Source organism: Pantherophis guttatus, chromosome 3, assembly GCF_059756535.1.
Source record: "Pantherophis guttatus breed Tessera chromosome 3, ASM5975653v1, whole genome shotgun sequence".
Classification (NCBI taxonomy): Eukaryota; Metazoa; Chordata; class Lepidosauria; order Squamata; family Colubridae; genus Pantherophis; species Pantherophis guttatus.
Window position 1 is genome coordinate 207878754 of NC_142065.1, and position 15000 is coordinate 207893753.

General features: G+C 42.5%; 1 protein-coding gene across 2 annotated transcripts in view; it reads right to left on the bottom strand.

Annotated features, from left to right (window-relative positions):
- The window catches only part of FAM135B (family with sequence similarity 135 member B), a 187680-nt gene that overhangs the window by 3176 nt on the left and 169504 nt on the right, over positions 1-15000 (bottom strand). For both annotated transcript variants that reach the window (XM_034436027.3, XM_034436029.3), the window contains 5 exons: positions 12337-12434; positions 10019-10170; positions 7785-7895; positions 6216-6329; positions 1-3870 (listed from right to left, as the gene is read on the bottom strand). The exon at positions 1-3870 is cut by the window's left edge and continues 3176 nt beyond it. In XM_034436027.3, coding sequence (XP_034291918.2) covers positions 3665-3870; positions 6216-6329; positions 7785-7895; positions 10019-10170; positions 12337-12434 — 681 coding nt within the window. In that variant the 3' untranslated portion in view covers positions 1-3664. The remainder of the gene's footprint in view (positions 3871-6215; positions 6330-7784; positions 7896-10018; positions 10171-12336; positions 12435-15000) is intronic.

A 15000-nucleotide genomic window follows, 5' to 3' on the forward strand; every position in this document is an offset into this window, starting at 1 on the left:
TTGATAGAGATCAATACATTTTTTTGGTTTACTGCTCTATACATTCGGCTGAAGAGGTTGTAAAAAAAAATGTTTTTAAAAGCCTCTGACAATCCCAGCTGAGCTGCGCAATCATCAGAGGTTTTTTTTGGTTTTTTTTAAGGATTTTTTTGGAGGAAGAGGTTGTAGAAAAATGCTTTTAAAAATAATAATAAAAAAAAGCCTCTGATGATTGCACGGCTCAACTGGGCATGGGGGGGGAGGGATTTTTGCTACCGGTTCTCCGAACCACCTGCCGCCATTGCTACCGGATCGGGCGATCCCGTCTGAACCGGGAGCACTCAGCCTCATTTTGCTTAGTCTTTTCCCAGTTGCCTGCAATTTCTGCTGCCTGCAATTTCTGTGGTTCGAATCTCTCCAAGGCTCAAGGTTGACTCAGCCTTCCATCCTTTCTAAGGTAGGTGAAATGAGGACCCAGTTTGTGGGGGCAATAAACTGACTTTGTATAAATATACAAAAGGATGAAGGCTATTGCTTAGCACATTGTAAGCCGCCCTGAGTCTCCGGAGAAGGGCGGCATATAAATCAAATTAAAAAAAAAAAAAGTTCCATAATTAACTAGGTTCCACCCTCTGCTGTGACTGCCTTTTCTACAATAGCACTTTTCAGAGAAGGCAAATGGGAGAATTAGGCCACGTTGCCTTAAAAAAGGCTTTTGTATCTCAGGACACCATTTTTAGTATCATCCAAGATTGGTTCCTGCCCTTCAGGTAACAGAGGCTACATTTTCCTCATTCTTTACATTCTGAGGTAAAATTTGTCTTGTCCTGTGCTAAAAAGAGTCAGAGGTCAATGCCTTTTCTTCCCACAAGGTAGACCACAACCTACTTCTTAGTAAGCTAGAAAAAAGTGGGATAGATAGCATCACCACCAGATGGACTCGCAACTGGCTGACAAACTGTACTCAACGTATACTCCTTAATGGGTCTAAGGCTACATGGATGGAAGTAAGCAGTGGGGTATCACAAGGTTCCGTCTTAGGCCCAGTACTCTTCAATATCTTCATAAACGACTTAGATGAGGGAATAGAAGGGGAACTCACCAAATTTGCAGATGATACTAAGCTGGCAGGAATAGCTAAACACTCTAGAAGATAGGCTCAAGATCCAGATGGATCTTGACAGACTTGAACCCTGGGCCCTGTCTAACAGAATGAAATTCAATGTAGAGAAAAGTAAAGTCTTACACTTAGGTAAGAAAAACCAAAAGCACACATATAAACTGGGTGAAACTAGGCTTAATAGCAGTGACTGTGAGATCTTGGAGTCTTAGTGGACAATCAGCTAAATATGAGCCAGCAGTGTGTGGTAGCAGCCAAAAAAGCCAATGCAATCCTAAGATCCATTAACAGAGGGATACAATCAAGATCAAGTGAGGTACTAATACCACTCTATAAAGCCTTAGTAAGACCACACCTAGAGTACTGCATCCAGTTTTGGTCACCACACTATAAAAAAGATGTTGAGACTCTAGAAAAAGTGCAGAGAAGAGCAACCAGGATGATTAGTGGACTGGAGACTAAAACATATGATGAACGGTTACAAGAACTGGGCATGGCTAGTCTAGTGAAGAGAAGGACCAGGGGAGACAGGATAGCCATGTTCCAATATTTGAGGGGCTGCCAAAGAGAGGAGGGGGTCAAGCTATTTTCCAAAGCACCCAAAAGCCAGACAAGGAATAATGGATGGAAACTGACCAAGGAGAGATTCAACCTAGAAATAAGGAGGAATTTTCTGACAGTGAGAACAATCAACCAATGGAACAGAAGTTGCCTTCAGACATTGTGGGAGCATCATCACTTGAGACTTTCAAGAAAAGATTGGACTGCCATTTGTCAGAAAGGGTGTAGGATCTCCTGCTTGAGTGGGGGGTTGGACTAGATGACCTATAAAGTCCCTTCCAACTCTGTTAATCTGTCTGTTAAATCTGTCTTTTCCCCCTTGTACCTTCACTTTCTTTTCCCCCTAATTTCCTCTTTCTATTTTTCTTTGTCTTTTATATATTAAATAAAGAAAAAGAAATTCTCAGATAAAATTTGTCAACCTACAATGTTGGTGGACACACTGCAGTATTTAACGAGTTTGCTTGAATCTTCATACCTTCAAACTTTGTCTAGTTTAATGAAGAGACGGACTAGGGGAGACATGATAGCAGTGTTCCGATATCTCAGGGGTTGCCCCAAAGAAGAGGGAGTCAAGCTATTCTCCAAAGCACCTGAGGGCAGGACAAGAGGCAACGGATGGAAACTAATCAAGGAGAGAAGCAATTTAAGGAGAAATTTCCTGACAGTTAGAACAATTGATCAGGGGAACAAATCTTTTGGCTTTGATGCCACTCCATTCAGGAAAACTCACAGCAGCTTGCATTCATCAATATATGGAGCAGTGGTGGGTTCCTCTCGGTTCGGCCCGGTTCTCCCGAGCCGGTAGCGGTGATGATATGATGTCACCGAACCGGTTCTGCTCCCCCTGCCCCCCCCACCCCCAGCGTTATTCTTACTTTTTATTTGGCCCCACCCTCAATCTATTGCTGCCTCCTGAGTCCCAGCTGATGGCTAGAGGGAAAAAAACTGTTTAAACTCTTGCCTTGGGGCTTCAAAGGGCCTCCCTACAGCTGATCAGTGTTAAAAGAAAACAAATGAGTAGACCAGTGCCTGCAAAAATACATGAGTAAATCAGTGCCTGCAAAAATAAATGGGTAGACCGGTAGAGCTCTGCAAACAGTTAAAAGCCTGGTAGACCATTATCTCTGCTAAATCCTAAATAATTGTCACATGACCATCAAGCCACGCCCACAAAATAAGCCACGCCCACAGAACCGGTAGTAAAAAAAATTAGAACCCACCCCTGATATGGAATATATAGAAAGTAATCAAGGAGAGAAGCAACCTAGAATTTTCTGAGAAATTTCCTGACAGTTAGAGCAATTAACCAGTGGAACAACTTTTCTCCAGAAATTGTGGGTGCTCCAACACTGGAAGTTTTTAAAACAAGATTGGATAAATGATATAGCGTTTCCTGCTTGAGCAGGACCCTTCCAACTCCGCTTTCCACTCTGTTCTGTTCTGTTCTGTCCTTTCTTGGCCCCTTACTCTTAAAATTTAGGACATGATCATGTGTCTGTACCATGTTATACAACAATGTACAACTAGCTTTTACTGAGTTTTTGTTTTACCAGAGCTTCGTGGTTGTTTCCACCAGCATGTGTTAACCTACACTCAAGATTAGTTCAGCTAAGGTGATTTAGTCTTAGAAGGGTTTTCTAATGAAGGAGACAAGAAAAAAAAATACTGATCCCATCACAGATATATAGAGGCAGATCTGGAATCGGACTCTCAACATTTGAAGATGACAATTGTAGATGACCAAAGAGAGAAAGGACAAAGAAACTGAATGTGGAGATGTTTCCATCTTCTCAAAAGCACCAAGAGTTGGCCCTTTGAATGCTTAGTAACTGAAGCACTTGATTCTTTCCCCAAATAAATAGGGTATGAGTAGGTGCGTGCTATGTCACCATTAGCCTATGCCATTTTTTCCCCCTTCTCCTGGTAATATAGCACTCCCTTGATTCAGAAACGGTTGCCGTTTTCTGCAAAGCATTCTGTGCTCCCCTGAGGCTCCCGGTCCTATTTAAAATAGTTGAGTCCTGCCACGAGAAAGAATTTTTCCAGGAACAGTTCAGAATCCAGAACAGCTATGTGAGCAGCTCGTCCAATCAGCGTATTAGCTGTGTTTGGCAAGGCGTGGAATACATTGTGACGGATTAAAGTGCAGTCCTTCGCTCCCACGACGGGCTGGAGAAGGTTGTTGATCATCTCAGCATAAACAGGACCTTGGAAAATTGGGGGGAAAAAATGCATATCGTCATCATGTATTGGGCAATATCATAGAATATAGACTCATAAGGGTGGAAGGGACCTGGGAGATCTTCTAGTCCACCCACCTGCTCAAGGTAGTAGACCTTACACCATAGCAATAGCAGTAACACCTAGACTTATAGAAATTACTGGGCAAAAAATTGAATATGGCTAGAGAAAATGACACAGCAACATATTGATCTTAAACCGGAGCTGTTCCTGTTGGGTATTCATTTATTAATTTAATTTAATTTAATTTAATTTAATTTAATTTAATTTAATTTAATTTAATTTAATTTAATTTAATTTAATTTAATTTAATTTAATTTAATTTAATTTAATTTAATTTAATTTAATTTAATTTAATTTAATTTAATTTAATTTAATTTAATTATTTAATTTATATACCGCCCTTCTCCTGAAGGACTCAGGGCGGTGAGCAGCCATAATAAAAACAATGTACAAAAATAGAATTTAAAAGCAGATTAAAATAATTAAATCATAGGCCGAATTTAAAACTCTCATTTTAAAACCAATTTTTAAAACCCCATTAAAACCAAATTAAAATCATTTATCCCATCAGAACGCCTTGCTGGAATAACAGGGTCTTCACTGCACGACGGAAGGCACGGAGGTCGGGGATCCTTCGTATGTCCCGGGGTAATTCATTCCAGAGGGCAGGGGCCCCCACAGAGAAGGCTCTCCCCCTGGGGGTCTCCAGTCTACATTGTTTGGCTGACGGCACCCTGACGAGGCCCTCTCTGTGTGAGCGTACTGGTCGGTGGGAGGCAATTGGTGGCAGAATGCGGTCTTGTAGATAACCAGGTCCTAAGCCATGGAGCGCTTCTGGTATCTTACCGGAAACCAAGATTTTTATGCATCATCATTTTTCCTGACATGGCAGAAGGCTGCAGGAAGCCGTCGCAGCTGAAAATGAAGCTTGGGGAGCACACACAGCCCCCGAGCTCCCCTTTTGCTGGCAGAGGGCAGCAAGAGGCCATCACGGCCAAATACGGCACAGCCCCCCGAGCTCCATTTTCACTGGCAGAGGGCTGCAGGAGGCCATTGCAGCAAAAAACGGAGACTGGGGGGGGGCTCTATTATTGTCAGCAGTGGGCTGCAGAAGGCCATTGCTGCCAAACCTGGAGCCTGGGAGCCCATTTTCGCTGGCAGAATACTTGAGCCACTACAGACGCCCTCGACATGAGTGCCATCAAGCTGTCCATGCCCACCCTGTCCATGCCCACCCCGGCCCCCAAGGTCAAACACAATCCTGATAACCCTATTTCAAGAGTTTGACATCCCTGCTCTATATCTGTTGTGGTCCGCCAGCAGTCTGTGGACCTGGCAGCGGAGTCAGGCAGTGAGGAGGCTGGGGAGGACCATAGGCCAGTCCTGGAGTCTGGGGAGGGCCCAGACGAGGGCTCTGCATCGGAGGCAGAGATGGGGCCAGGGCCATCTGGGAGCAATGCGTGAACTCCAGAGCCTCCAGAGGCAGACAGCAGAGAGGCAGAGGAACAGGAGGAGCCTGTTCCTAGTGCACGCATGCGAAGAGTTGCCAGAAGAGCTGCTGAAGCAAAAGGGACAACTCAGGAGTAAGGCCAGAAGATGATTGGCCACTCCCAGAAGGCTTAAATGAGCAGCAACGAGCTGTTGGGTTCTTTGTAGAAAAGCAACATTGATTCCAGTGCTTCTTGTCAGCATCTCTTGAACTTTGTGGGGGTTTTGCCAAGAAAAGCCTTTGGCAGGTTGCCAAAGACATCAAAGGTTGGTGGAAGGGCCATAGGACTGGTTATGAAGAATTTGTTTTGGACTAAGCTGAGAATGAATTAATTCTCAGCTGTTTTAATAAAATAAGTTTGTTCAGGACTGAATTATGTTTGGTAATCTCTACGTGGGCCTCGGTCACAACAGTATCCTTCAAGAGAACATAAAGGAAAAAATGTGATTGGAGGCCCATATGCATTTTCTGAAAATGAAGGAAAAACAAGGATAGGTAGTATAGTTTCCTTTTCAAATGAATACTGTGATGTGATGCCGAGCATGTATCTTTCCATAGCTCTTTGCACCACTTGTAGCTTTTGTAGCGATTCTGAGGTTAGTGCCCATGTTTCACCAGCATAGGTAGCACACACGGATCAAAATCTTTTCTCTTCAGGAATAGGGGGAGGTTATTCTTGAAAATTACTCTTAGTTTGCCAAATGACAGCCCCAACCCTAACCCCTCGCTGATGTCACTCCATCTTATTTTAGGGAGACAAAATAGTCTTAGAAATTTGAAACGAATGCGGTGGATACCTCAGTTCAAGGAGACTCTCACCTGTATGTCTGTCTTTCAAGGCGGATTTACACATTTCGATTCTTGCAGAATGAAATGGCACATAGCGATCCTGGGGAGAAGCGACAAGGACTATATTTTTGAAATACTGAAGACCTGCAAAAGAGAGAGAGAGACAAAGAGAGAGAGAGAAACATATATATATATATATATATATATATATATATATATATAGAGAGAGAGAGAGAGAGAGAGAGAGAGAGAGAGAGAGAGAGAGAGAGAGAGAGAGAGAGACAAGAGAGACAAAGAGAGAGAGACAAAGAGAGAGAGACAAAGAGAAACAGAGAGGGACAAAGAGAGAAACAGAGAGAGACAAAGAGAGAGAGAGAAAGAGAGAGAGACAGACAGAGACAGAGACAGAGAGACAGAGAGAAACAGAGAGAGACAAGAGAGAGAAAGAGAGAGACAGAGGGAGAGACAAAGAGAGAGAGAAATAGAGAGAGACAATGAGAGAGAGAGAGACAAACAGAGAGAGACAGAGACAGAGAGAGAAACAGAGACAAGAGAGAGAGAGAGAGAGAGAGAGAGATGGCAGATCTCTTCAGATTAGAAAGTTGAGGAACTAACTCCTACATCCAAAAACAAGAATAGGGTTAGGTTCTTCCCATTGTGTGATAATTTTGGAATATCACATAGTAAGAGATATACAGGACGTACTTGACCACAATTGAGCCCAACGTTTCTGTTGCTAAGTGAGACATTTGTTAAGTGAGCTTTGCCCCATTTTTACGGCCTTTCTTGCCACAGTTGCTAAGTGAATCATGGCAGTTGTTCAGTTAGTAACCCGGTTGTTAAGTGAAGCTGGTTTCCCCATTGACTTTGCTTGTCGGAAGGTTGCAAAAGAGGATTGCATGACCCCGAGACATTACAATGGTCATAAACCTGAGTCAGTTGCCAAGCATCAGAATTTTGATCACATGGGGGGGGGAATGTTGTGATGGTCATAAGTGTGACAAACGGTCATAAGTCACTTTTTCTTTTAGTGTTGTTGTTCTTGTTACACAAGAACCACTTTCCCATGTCGTTGGTGTCTTTCTATCAAAAGGGGTCAGGCCAGGGGTGAAATGCTCCCTGTTCGGACCGGATTGCCTGATCCAGTAGCAATGGCGGCGAGTGGTTCGGAAAACTGGTAGCAAAAATCCCTGCCCCCCCCCCCAGCATTTTTTCTACAAACTCTTCTGATGAAAAAATGCTTTTAAAAGTAAAAAAAAAAAGCCTCTGATGATCGCGCGGCTCAGCTGGGATCGTCAGAGGATTTTCAAAGCATTTTTTTCTGCAACCTCTTGGCCGAAGAGATGGTAAAAAAAAATGCTTTGAAAAGTCTCTGACGATCCCAGCTGAGTTGCCTGATCGGCAGAGGCTTTTCAAAGCATTAGAAAAAATGCTTTGATTTTTTTTTAAAGTTGGCCACGCCCACCCAGTCACATCATCCTCCCCCCCACCAAGCCACGCCCACAGAACCAAATTTTAGTAACAAATTTTAGTAATAAATTTTACATTTCACCCCTGGGTCAGGCATGGTACATTCTTACCTGTTCCAAAAAAACCCACCTGTTTTTTGGCTAAGCTGGTAAAGGAAACACTTCCGCAGATCGGCATTGTCCCTGAAAGTCAGCTGCAAAAGGGAGCCAGATTTCTTCAGCTTTTGCATCAGCCACAAACCTAGGGAGGGAGGGAGGGAGGGAGGGAGGGAGGGAGGGAGGGAGGGAGGGAGGGAGAGAGAGAGAGAGAGAGGGAGAGAGAGAGAGAGAATTGATCTCCAAGAACAACAGCCATCAGACCAATTAGTGTGGAGGGATTCATTTAAGAAAAAAAATTGTGATTATGCACTCAGGAAGATAGCAATTTTGTTATCTGCGTTTCACATACTCAACAAATGATCAACAGAGATCAAACAATTTTATAAGGACAGTTTTTATAACTACATTTTTGCCCTCCTTTTTTGGGTGTGTGTGTGTGTGTGACTCTATGCATGTGCAAAATGACATTTGGGCTAATATAAAAAGGAGTCCCTGTAGATTTTACTCCGCTACTAATTGCCGACTATAGGGGGCAGTGTTCATCTCCGTTTCAAAGCCAATGAGTAGCGACATCTGAAGATATTTCTGCAGTCATGTGGCCAGCATGATGTCACTGAGCGCTATTACCTTCCCACCAAAGTGGTACCTATTTATATACTCGCATTTGCATGCTTTCGAATGGCTAGGTTGGCAGGAGTTGGAGTGAGGACGGGAACTCACCCTGTTGCATGGCACTCGGGTCTCAAACCTGGGCTGCTAGGTTTCCAGCCGACAAACCCAGCATCTTTACCCCTGAGCCATCACACTGCTCTCTGTGTAATAGTTGTATGTGTAAATATGTGTAAAGTGAAGGCCAAAGTGGCCCCAGTTATAAGGACTGCTTTGTTATTTTCTATTTTCTATTTGTATTTTATCTTTTTTGTTTCTGTAAATATTGTTAGGAAATACTTTATTTATTGCTTTTAAAAAAGTAGCTTCACTAATGAGAGCTACGGAAGAAAGGGGCCGAGCCTTTGCTTCCTACTCATCTAGTAATCTTTATTTATTTGCAGTTTGATATCCTTCGCTGATTGATAGCACAGAGGATGTTAGCTCTCATTATATGGACTTAAGTATTTACCCATTTCACTTGCCAAGAATTCTGCATCCAACTGTAATAAGAGAGGAACCCCATATTTTTCGGAGTGTAAGACGCTCCGGAATATAAGATGCACCTTAGTTTTTGGGGAGGAAAATAAGAAAAAAAAATTCTGCCTCTGCCTGCCAGTATTCATCAGGCTAGCATCCTGTCAGTGTGTGAGAACCAGTTGCCCCCGGTTCGCACTGGTTCTATAGAACCGGTAGTAAAAATGGTGGGAGGCTCCGCCCACCAACCCCAACGTCATCAAAATGCTTCTGCGCATGTGAGTGAAGCGAGCGCATACATGTGGCCTCATTGCAAACCAGTAGTAAAGGTAAGTAGAACCCTCCCTGGAGCTGAGGACTGTTTGGAAACTGAAACAGTATTCACTGTGTGAGCAACAAGGAAGGAGACAGCAAGGAGCCTGGGCGTGGCTTAGGTCAACTGTTCTAAAGCTGCATGCTGTGCTGATCTCTGAAACTAAAACTGAAACTCCTCTCCTCTGCTTGTGTTTTGCTTGTGTTTGAAAACCTGCTTTTGGTATTGTATATTTACTTTATATTATATATAAAGAGAAGTTATTGAATCCTGTTGAATCAGTTACTTGTGTGTGCTTTCTGGATGTGATTGCTGCTGCAAACTCTGACACATCCTTGCAGCAAATAGCAAACAGCCAGGTCAGCTTCAGCAAATTATTGCAGCCTGATTCAGCACAAACAGCTGATTGGCGGGTGGATCAGCCTCCCGGAATACCCCCAATCAACTGTTCTAGGCTTCAGGGATTACCATCATCTCCTCCATGCCTTGTGTTTTTGGCTACATTCAGTGTATAAGACGCATTCAAATTTTCACCCTCTTTTAGGGAGGAAAAAGTGTGTCTTATACTCTGAAAAATACGTATGAGTTTATATGAGAAAGAATTTGGGTCCTGAAATTCTTGTCTTCTCAACCAATCTTCTTAAGGACGCTCTTTGAAAATCATGCTTGGAAAAGAACCACACTCAATTAAGAGAGATGCCTGAGAATTCGACATCATAATATCTATGACACATTGCTATCAACTAATCATATATGATTCCTTTTACTCTATCCATACCCATTTCTTCTTTCAGCCCCTACCCATGGATGATTTCAGAGACTCTTACCTGTACTAACCAAAGTACTGTTGTTGTACAGCGTTCCCAGGTGAGGTCCAGAGAGGGACAGGAAGGTGTGTAGCTTATTGAGGTAATAGCGAAACCTGGGCCGGGTCAGTACTGATCGGATAATCACGTTACCGAGCGAGTGACCGATGAAGCTATAGAAATGCAAATAATACAATTTATACTTGTTTTCGCATGCCGTATTTTTCAGACTATAAGACGCACCGGAGTATAAGACGCACCAAGATTTTGAAGAGGAAAACAAGAAAAAAAAAGTTTTTGGCCTCTGTGCATCTGGTTTTTGCCCTCCCCAGCCCCCAGGAGCACTCTGCAGGCCTCCCAAACCTTCTGCATGTCCCATTTTGTGCAAAATGTTTTTTTTTTCTTTTTCAGAAGAACATCTGAAGAACTGAAGAAGCTTCTTGGATGCGAAGTGAAACATTTTCAAAGGAAAAAAAAAACCCCAAGAAATTCCAGTTGCCTTTTGGAAAAAAATGGACCTTTGGGACAAGTCTGACTTGAGGCACAAAACTCGAACCATCACTCTTCAACACTAATGTAGAATACATACATAATCTTGTTAACTACAATAGGAATTTCCCAGCCTCGGTCGTACTAAGTTTGTTAAGACAACTTCGTATCTTTAAAATGCCTTTTCCCATATTTTACCCCACCAGAACTGATTTTCCAATCAGATCAGATTCAAATCAGATTAACAGAGTTGGAAGGGACCTTATAGGTCATCTAGTCCAACCCCCTGCTCAAGCAGGAGACCTTACACCATTTCTGACACATGGCAGTCTAATCTCTTCTTGAAAGTCTCAAGTGATGACGCTCCCACAACTTCCAAAGGCAACAAGCTCAGGCTCAACCCATCCAAGACCGAGTGGCTGTGGTTTCCGAAGTCCCGATATAGTCAGTTGACGCCATCGCTGACTATTGGGGGTGAATTGCTGGCCCCCACAGAGAGGGCTCGCAACTTGGGTCCTCCTGGATTCATGGCTGTCTTTAGAAGAGCACTTGATGGCCGTGACCGGGTGGATTTTTCATCAGGTTCGCCTGATTCGCCAGTTGCGTCCCTTTCTGGATTGGGACTCCCTACACACAGTCACTCATGCCCTCGTCACTTCCCGCCTGGACTACTGTAATGCTCTCTACATGGGGCTCCCCTTGAGGAGCACCCGGAGGCTCCAACTGGCGCAAAGTGCGGCCGTGTGGGTGGTTATGGGAGCAACATGGTGCTTCCGTGTGACACCTCTCCTGTGCGAGCTGCACTGGCTCCCGGTGGTCTTCCGGGTGCGCTTCAAGGTTTTGGTGACCACCTTTAAAGCGCTCCATAGCTTAGGACCTGGTTATTTACGGGACCACCTACTACCACAAACAGCCTCCCACCGGCCGGTACACTCTCATAGAGAGGGGCTCCTCCGGGTGCCGTCAGCTAAACAATGTTGACTGGCGGCCCCCAGGAGGAGGGCCTTCTCTGTGGGGGCACCCACTATCTTGAACGAACTCCCCCCAGAGATACAGAGGATCCCGGATCTGCGCACTTTCCGCCGTGCTCTTAAGACCCTCCTATTCCAGCAAGCCGGCCTGGCCTAATTTTCTCCCCTGTTTTAAAATTCTTTTAAATCGAAATTTAAATCTGTTTTAAATTATTGGGATTTTTAATTGTCTCGGGCTAAATTATTTAATCTGGTTTTAATTATGTTTCTAACTTTTGTATCTATGTATTTTATTTTGTGCCTGTTCACCGCCCTGAGTCCTTCGGCAGTAGGGCGGTATATAAATTTAATAAAAACAAACAAAAACAAACAAACAAACTTCTGTTCCATTGGTTGATTGTTCTCACTGTCAGAAAATTTATCTTTATTTCTAGGTTGAATCTCTCCTTGGTCAGTTTCCATCCATTATTCCTTGTCTGGCCTTCAGGTGCTTTGGAAAACAGCTTGATTCCTTCTCTCTGTGGTAGCCCCTCAAATATTGGAACAGTGCTATCATGTCTCCTCTGGTCCTTCTCTTCACTAGACTAGCCATGCCCAGTTCCTGCAACCGTTCTTCATATATTTTAGTCTCTAGTCCCCTAATCATCTTGGTTGCTTTTCTCTGCACTTTTTCTAGAGTCTCAACATCTTTTTTATAGTGTGGTGACCAAAACTGGATGCAGTACATTCATGAGGTAAGGGAGTTTCTATTCAGGAGGACCGAACTAACATTTCTTCCTGCTTTCTGATTCTTTTCCTAGCTCCCCCCCCAGTCCCTCACATCAGGAAAAGGACCCCAGTGTAGTCTCATAGCCCATTTCCTTCTTCTTGCCCTTTTACCTGATACGTGATATTGATAAGTTGTATAGCTGAATATGTTGAATGATTTCATCCAGCAAGCGATCCGTCATGGTATCAAAGTCTGCAAAGGTATCTGTCTGTGAAAAGAGAATGGGGTTGTGGGGAGTATTTCTCAAAGTTGGGGTCTCTCCAGTTAAGAAGAAACAAGTTTCCAAGACAAGAATTGAAAGAAATAAAATTACACCATATATGCTTTGTGATTACAATTAACGAGGAGGAAGAGGAGGAGGAGGAGGGGAATGAGAAGGAAGAGGAGGGGGGAGAAGGTGAAGGAAGAGGAGGAGGAGGGGGAGGAGGAGGAGGAGGAGGAGGAGAAGAAGAAGAAGAAGAAGAAGAAGAAGAAGAAGAAGAAGAAGAAGAAGAAGAAGAAGAAGAAGAAGAAGAAGAAGAAGAAATATGGTTTTTAAGGGGTTTTTAACTTATTTTGTGATTTTGTGATTTGTATTATTGATTGTTGTTGTAAGCCGCCCTGAGTCCTTCGGGAGAATGGCAGCATATAAATCGCAAAAATAAATAAATAAATAAATAAATAATAAGAAGAAGAAGATGAAAGAGGAGGAGGAGGAGGAGGAGGAGGAGAAGGAGAAGGAGAAGGAGAAGGAGAAGGAGAAGGAGGTAGTCAAGTACCTCTAGGAAGCCATGTAAGATGACACAGTAGGCCTCACCCAAGGAATGTTGACTTGAGCAGATACAATTAATTAAAGGAATTAATGTGCAAAAATCTTCTGTGCATACCTCTGATGTTATCAAATCTGCATTGTGAATCTAACTGGGGAAACCAATTTTATTTGGAGATTAAAGTATAAATCACCTTTAAGATGAATTTCTTAAAATTTTACACAAGTACCCAGAAAGGGTACTTCCATAGAGTTGCCAAGTCTTCCAGGAAATGAAGTCACCCACAGTTGAGCTCAACTTGAAAGAGCAATTTAACTTTATCTTCCCTAGACACCCAGCATGCTAAGAAGCATGACTGATACCCAAAAGCTCAAAATGCAACTTCTTTGTAGGGAAACGGGACATCCTAATTGGTTACTTAAAATATTTATAGATCCAATTTTCAGGTCCTCTGTTCCTGGAACAGTGTTCCATGAAAGAGGATCATAAACTAAACAAACACTCCTGATTTTTATTTATTTATTTTGTTTTGCCTGAACTGATAATAAATTATTTCCTTTGAATTTTTTCACGTTTCCCTGATACTTTGAAATGAAAGAATCCACTGAATTACAGAGGACACAGACAAAATGTGTAGATGTCTATTTTCAGAAGCCAGAGGGCAGCACATACAGAGAAAAAAAAAATGCAGAGGGTTTTGATAAAGGGACCACATATTTTGTTTTACATATATTGACAGCAGCAAGGATTATATTTGCAAAATACTGGAAAAATGAGAACACCCAGCCGGATGAGGAAGTAATTTGAAAAATTTTAGACTGTTCTGAAATGGACAGACTAACTTTAAAAATAAAAGATAAAGAAGTCACAGAATATTATTTGATATGGAACAGATTTTATGAGTGGTTATGAGTGATTTTATGTGTGACAAGAGGTAGAGATTAGAGGAAGAAAAACTACGAATGTATGTATTAAAAATAGAGATGGTCTATAACTACAATCATTATAATTAACAAAAATGTAAATAAACCAATATAAAAAGAAACTTAGTTAAAATTACTTGGTTATATTATTACTATTGTTATCAGCACATGTGCTATTAAATTATTATTATTATTATCAGTTTATGGGTTAATATTTATTACTGACTTTTCTTTGGTCTTCTTTTCTTGTAAATGGTATACCCTGACAATACACTGTATTCAAAAATGTTTATGAATAAAATTATAAAAAATATTTTAAAAAAGAGAGAGAGAGAGAAATGCTGTTTCAACTTAACCTATATATCAAGAACGATATATTGCTTATTTAGTGGTGGATTTCAAAAAATTTTACTACTGGTTTTGTGGGGGTGGCTTGGTGGGGGTGACATGGTGGGCATGGCAGGAGAAGGATGCTGTAAAATCTCCATTTCCTCCCCACTCCAGGGGAAGGTTACTGCAAAATCCCCATTTCCTCCCTATCATCTGGGACTTGGGAGGCAAAGAATAGATGGGGGTGGGGCCAGTCAGAATTTTTCCTACCGGTTCTCCGAACTACTCAAAATTTCTACCACCGGTTCTCCAGAACTGGTCAGAACCTGCTGAAATCCACCTCTGTACTTATTGTATCCTTCATGGCCATCAGCCTGCTCAATACATGTTAGCTAAAGAGGGGATTACAGATTAACAGAGTTGGAAGGGACCTTGTAGTTCATCAATCCCCCACCCAAGGAGGAGATTTCTGACAAATGGCAGTCCAGTCTCTTCTTGAAAGCCTCCAGTGATGAAGCTCCCACAACTTCCAAAGGCAACTTCTGTTCTATGGGTTGATTGTTCTCAGTGTCAGAAAAATTCTCCTTATTTCTAGGTTGAATCTCTCCTTGGTCAGTTTCCATCCATTATTCCTTGTCTGACCTTTGGGTGCTTTGGAAAATAGCTTGACCCCCTCCTCTCTGTGGCAGCCCCTCAAATATGGTCCTTCTCTTCACTAGACTAGCCATGCCAGTTCCTGTAACCGTTCTTCATGTTCCTAAGAGCTGAAGGT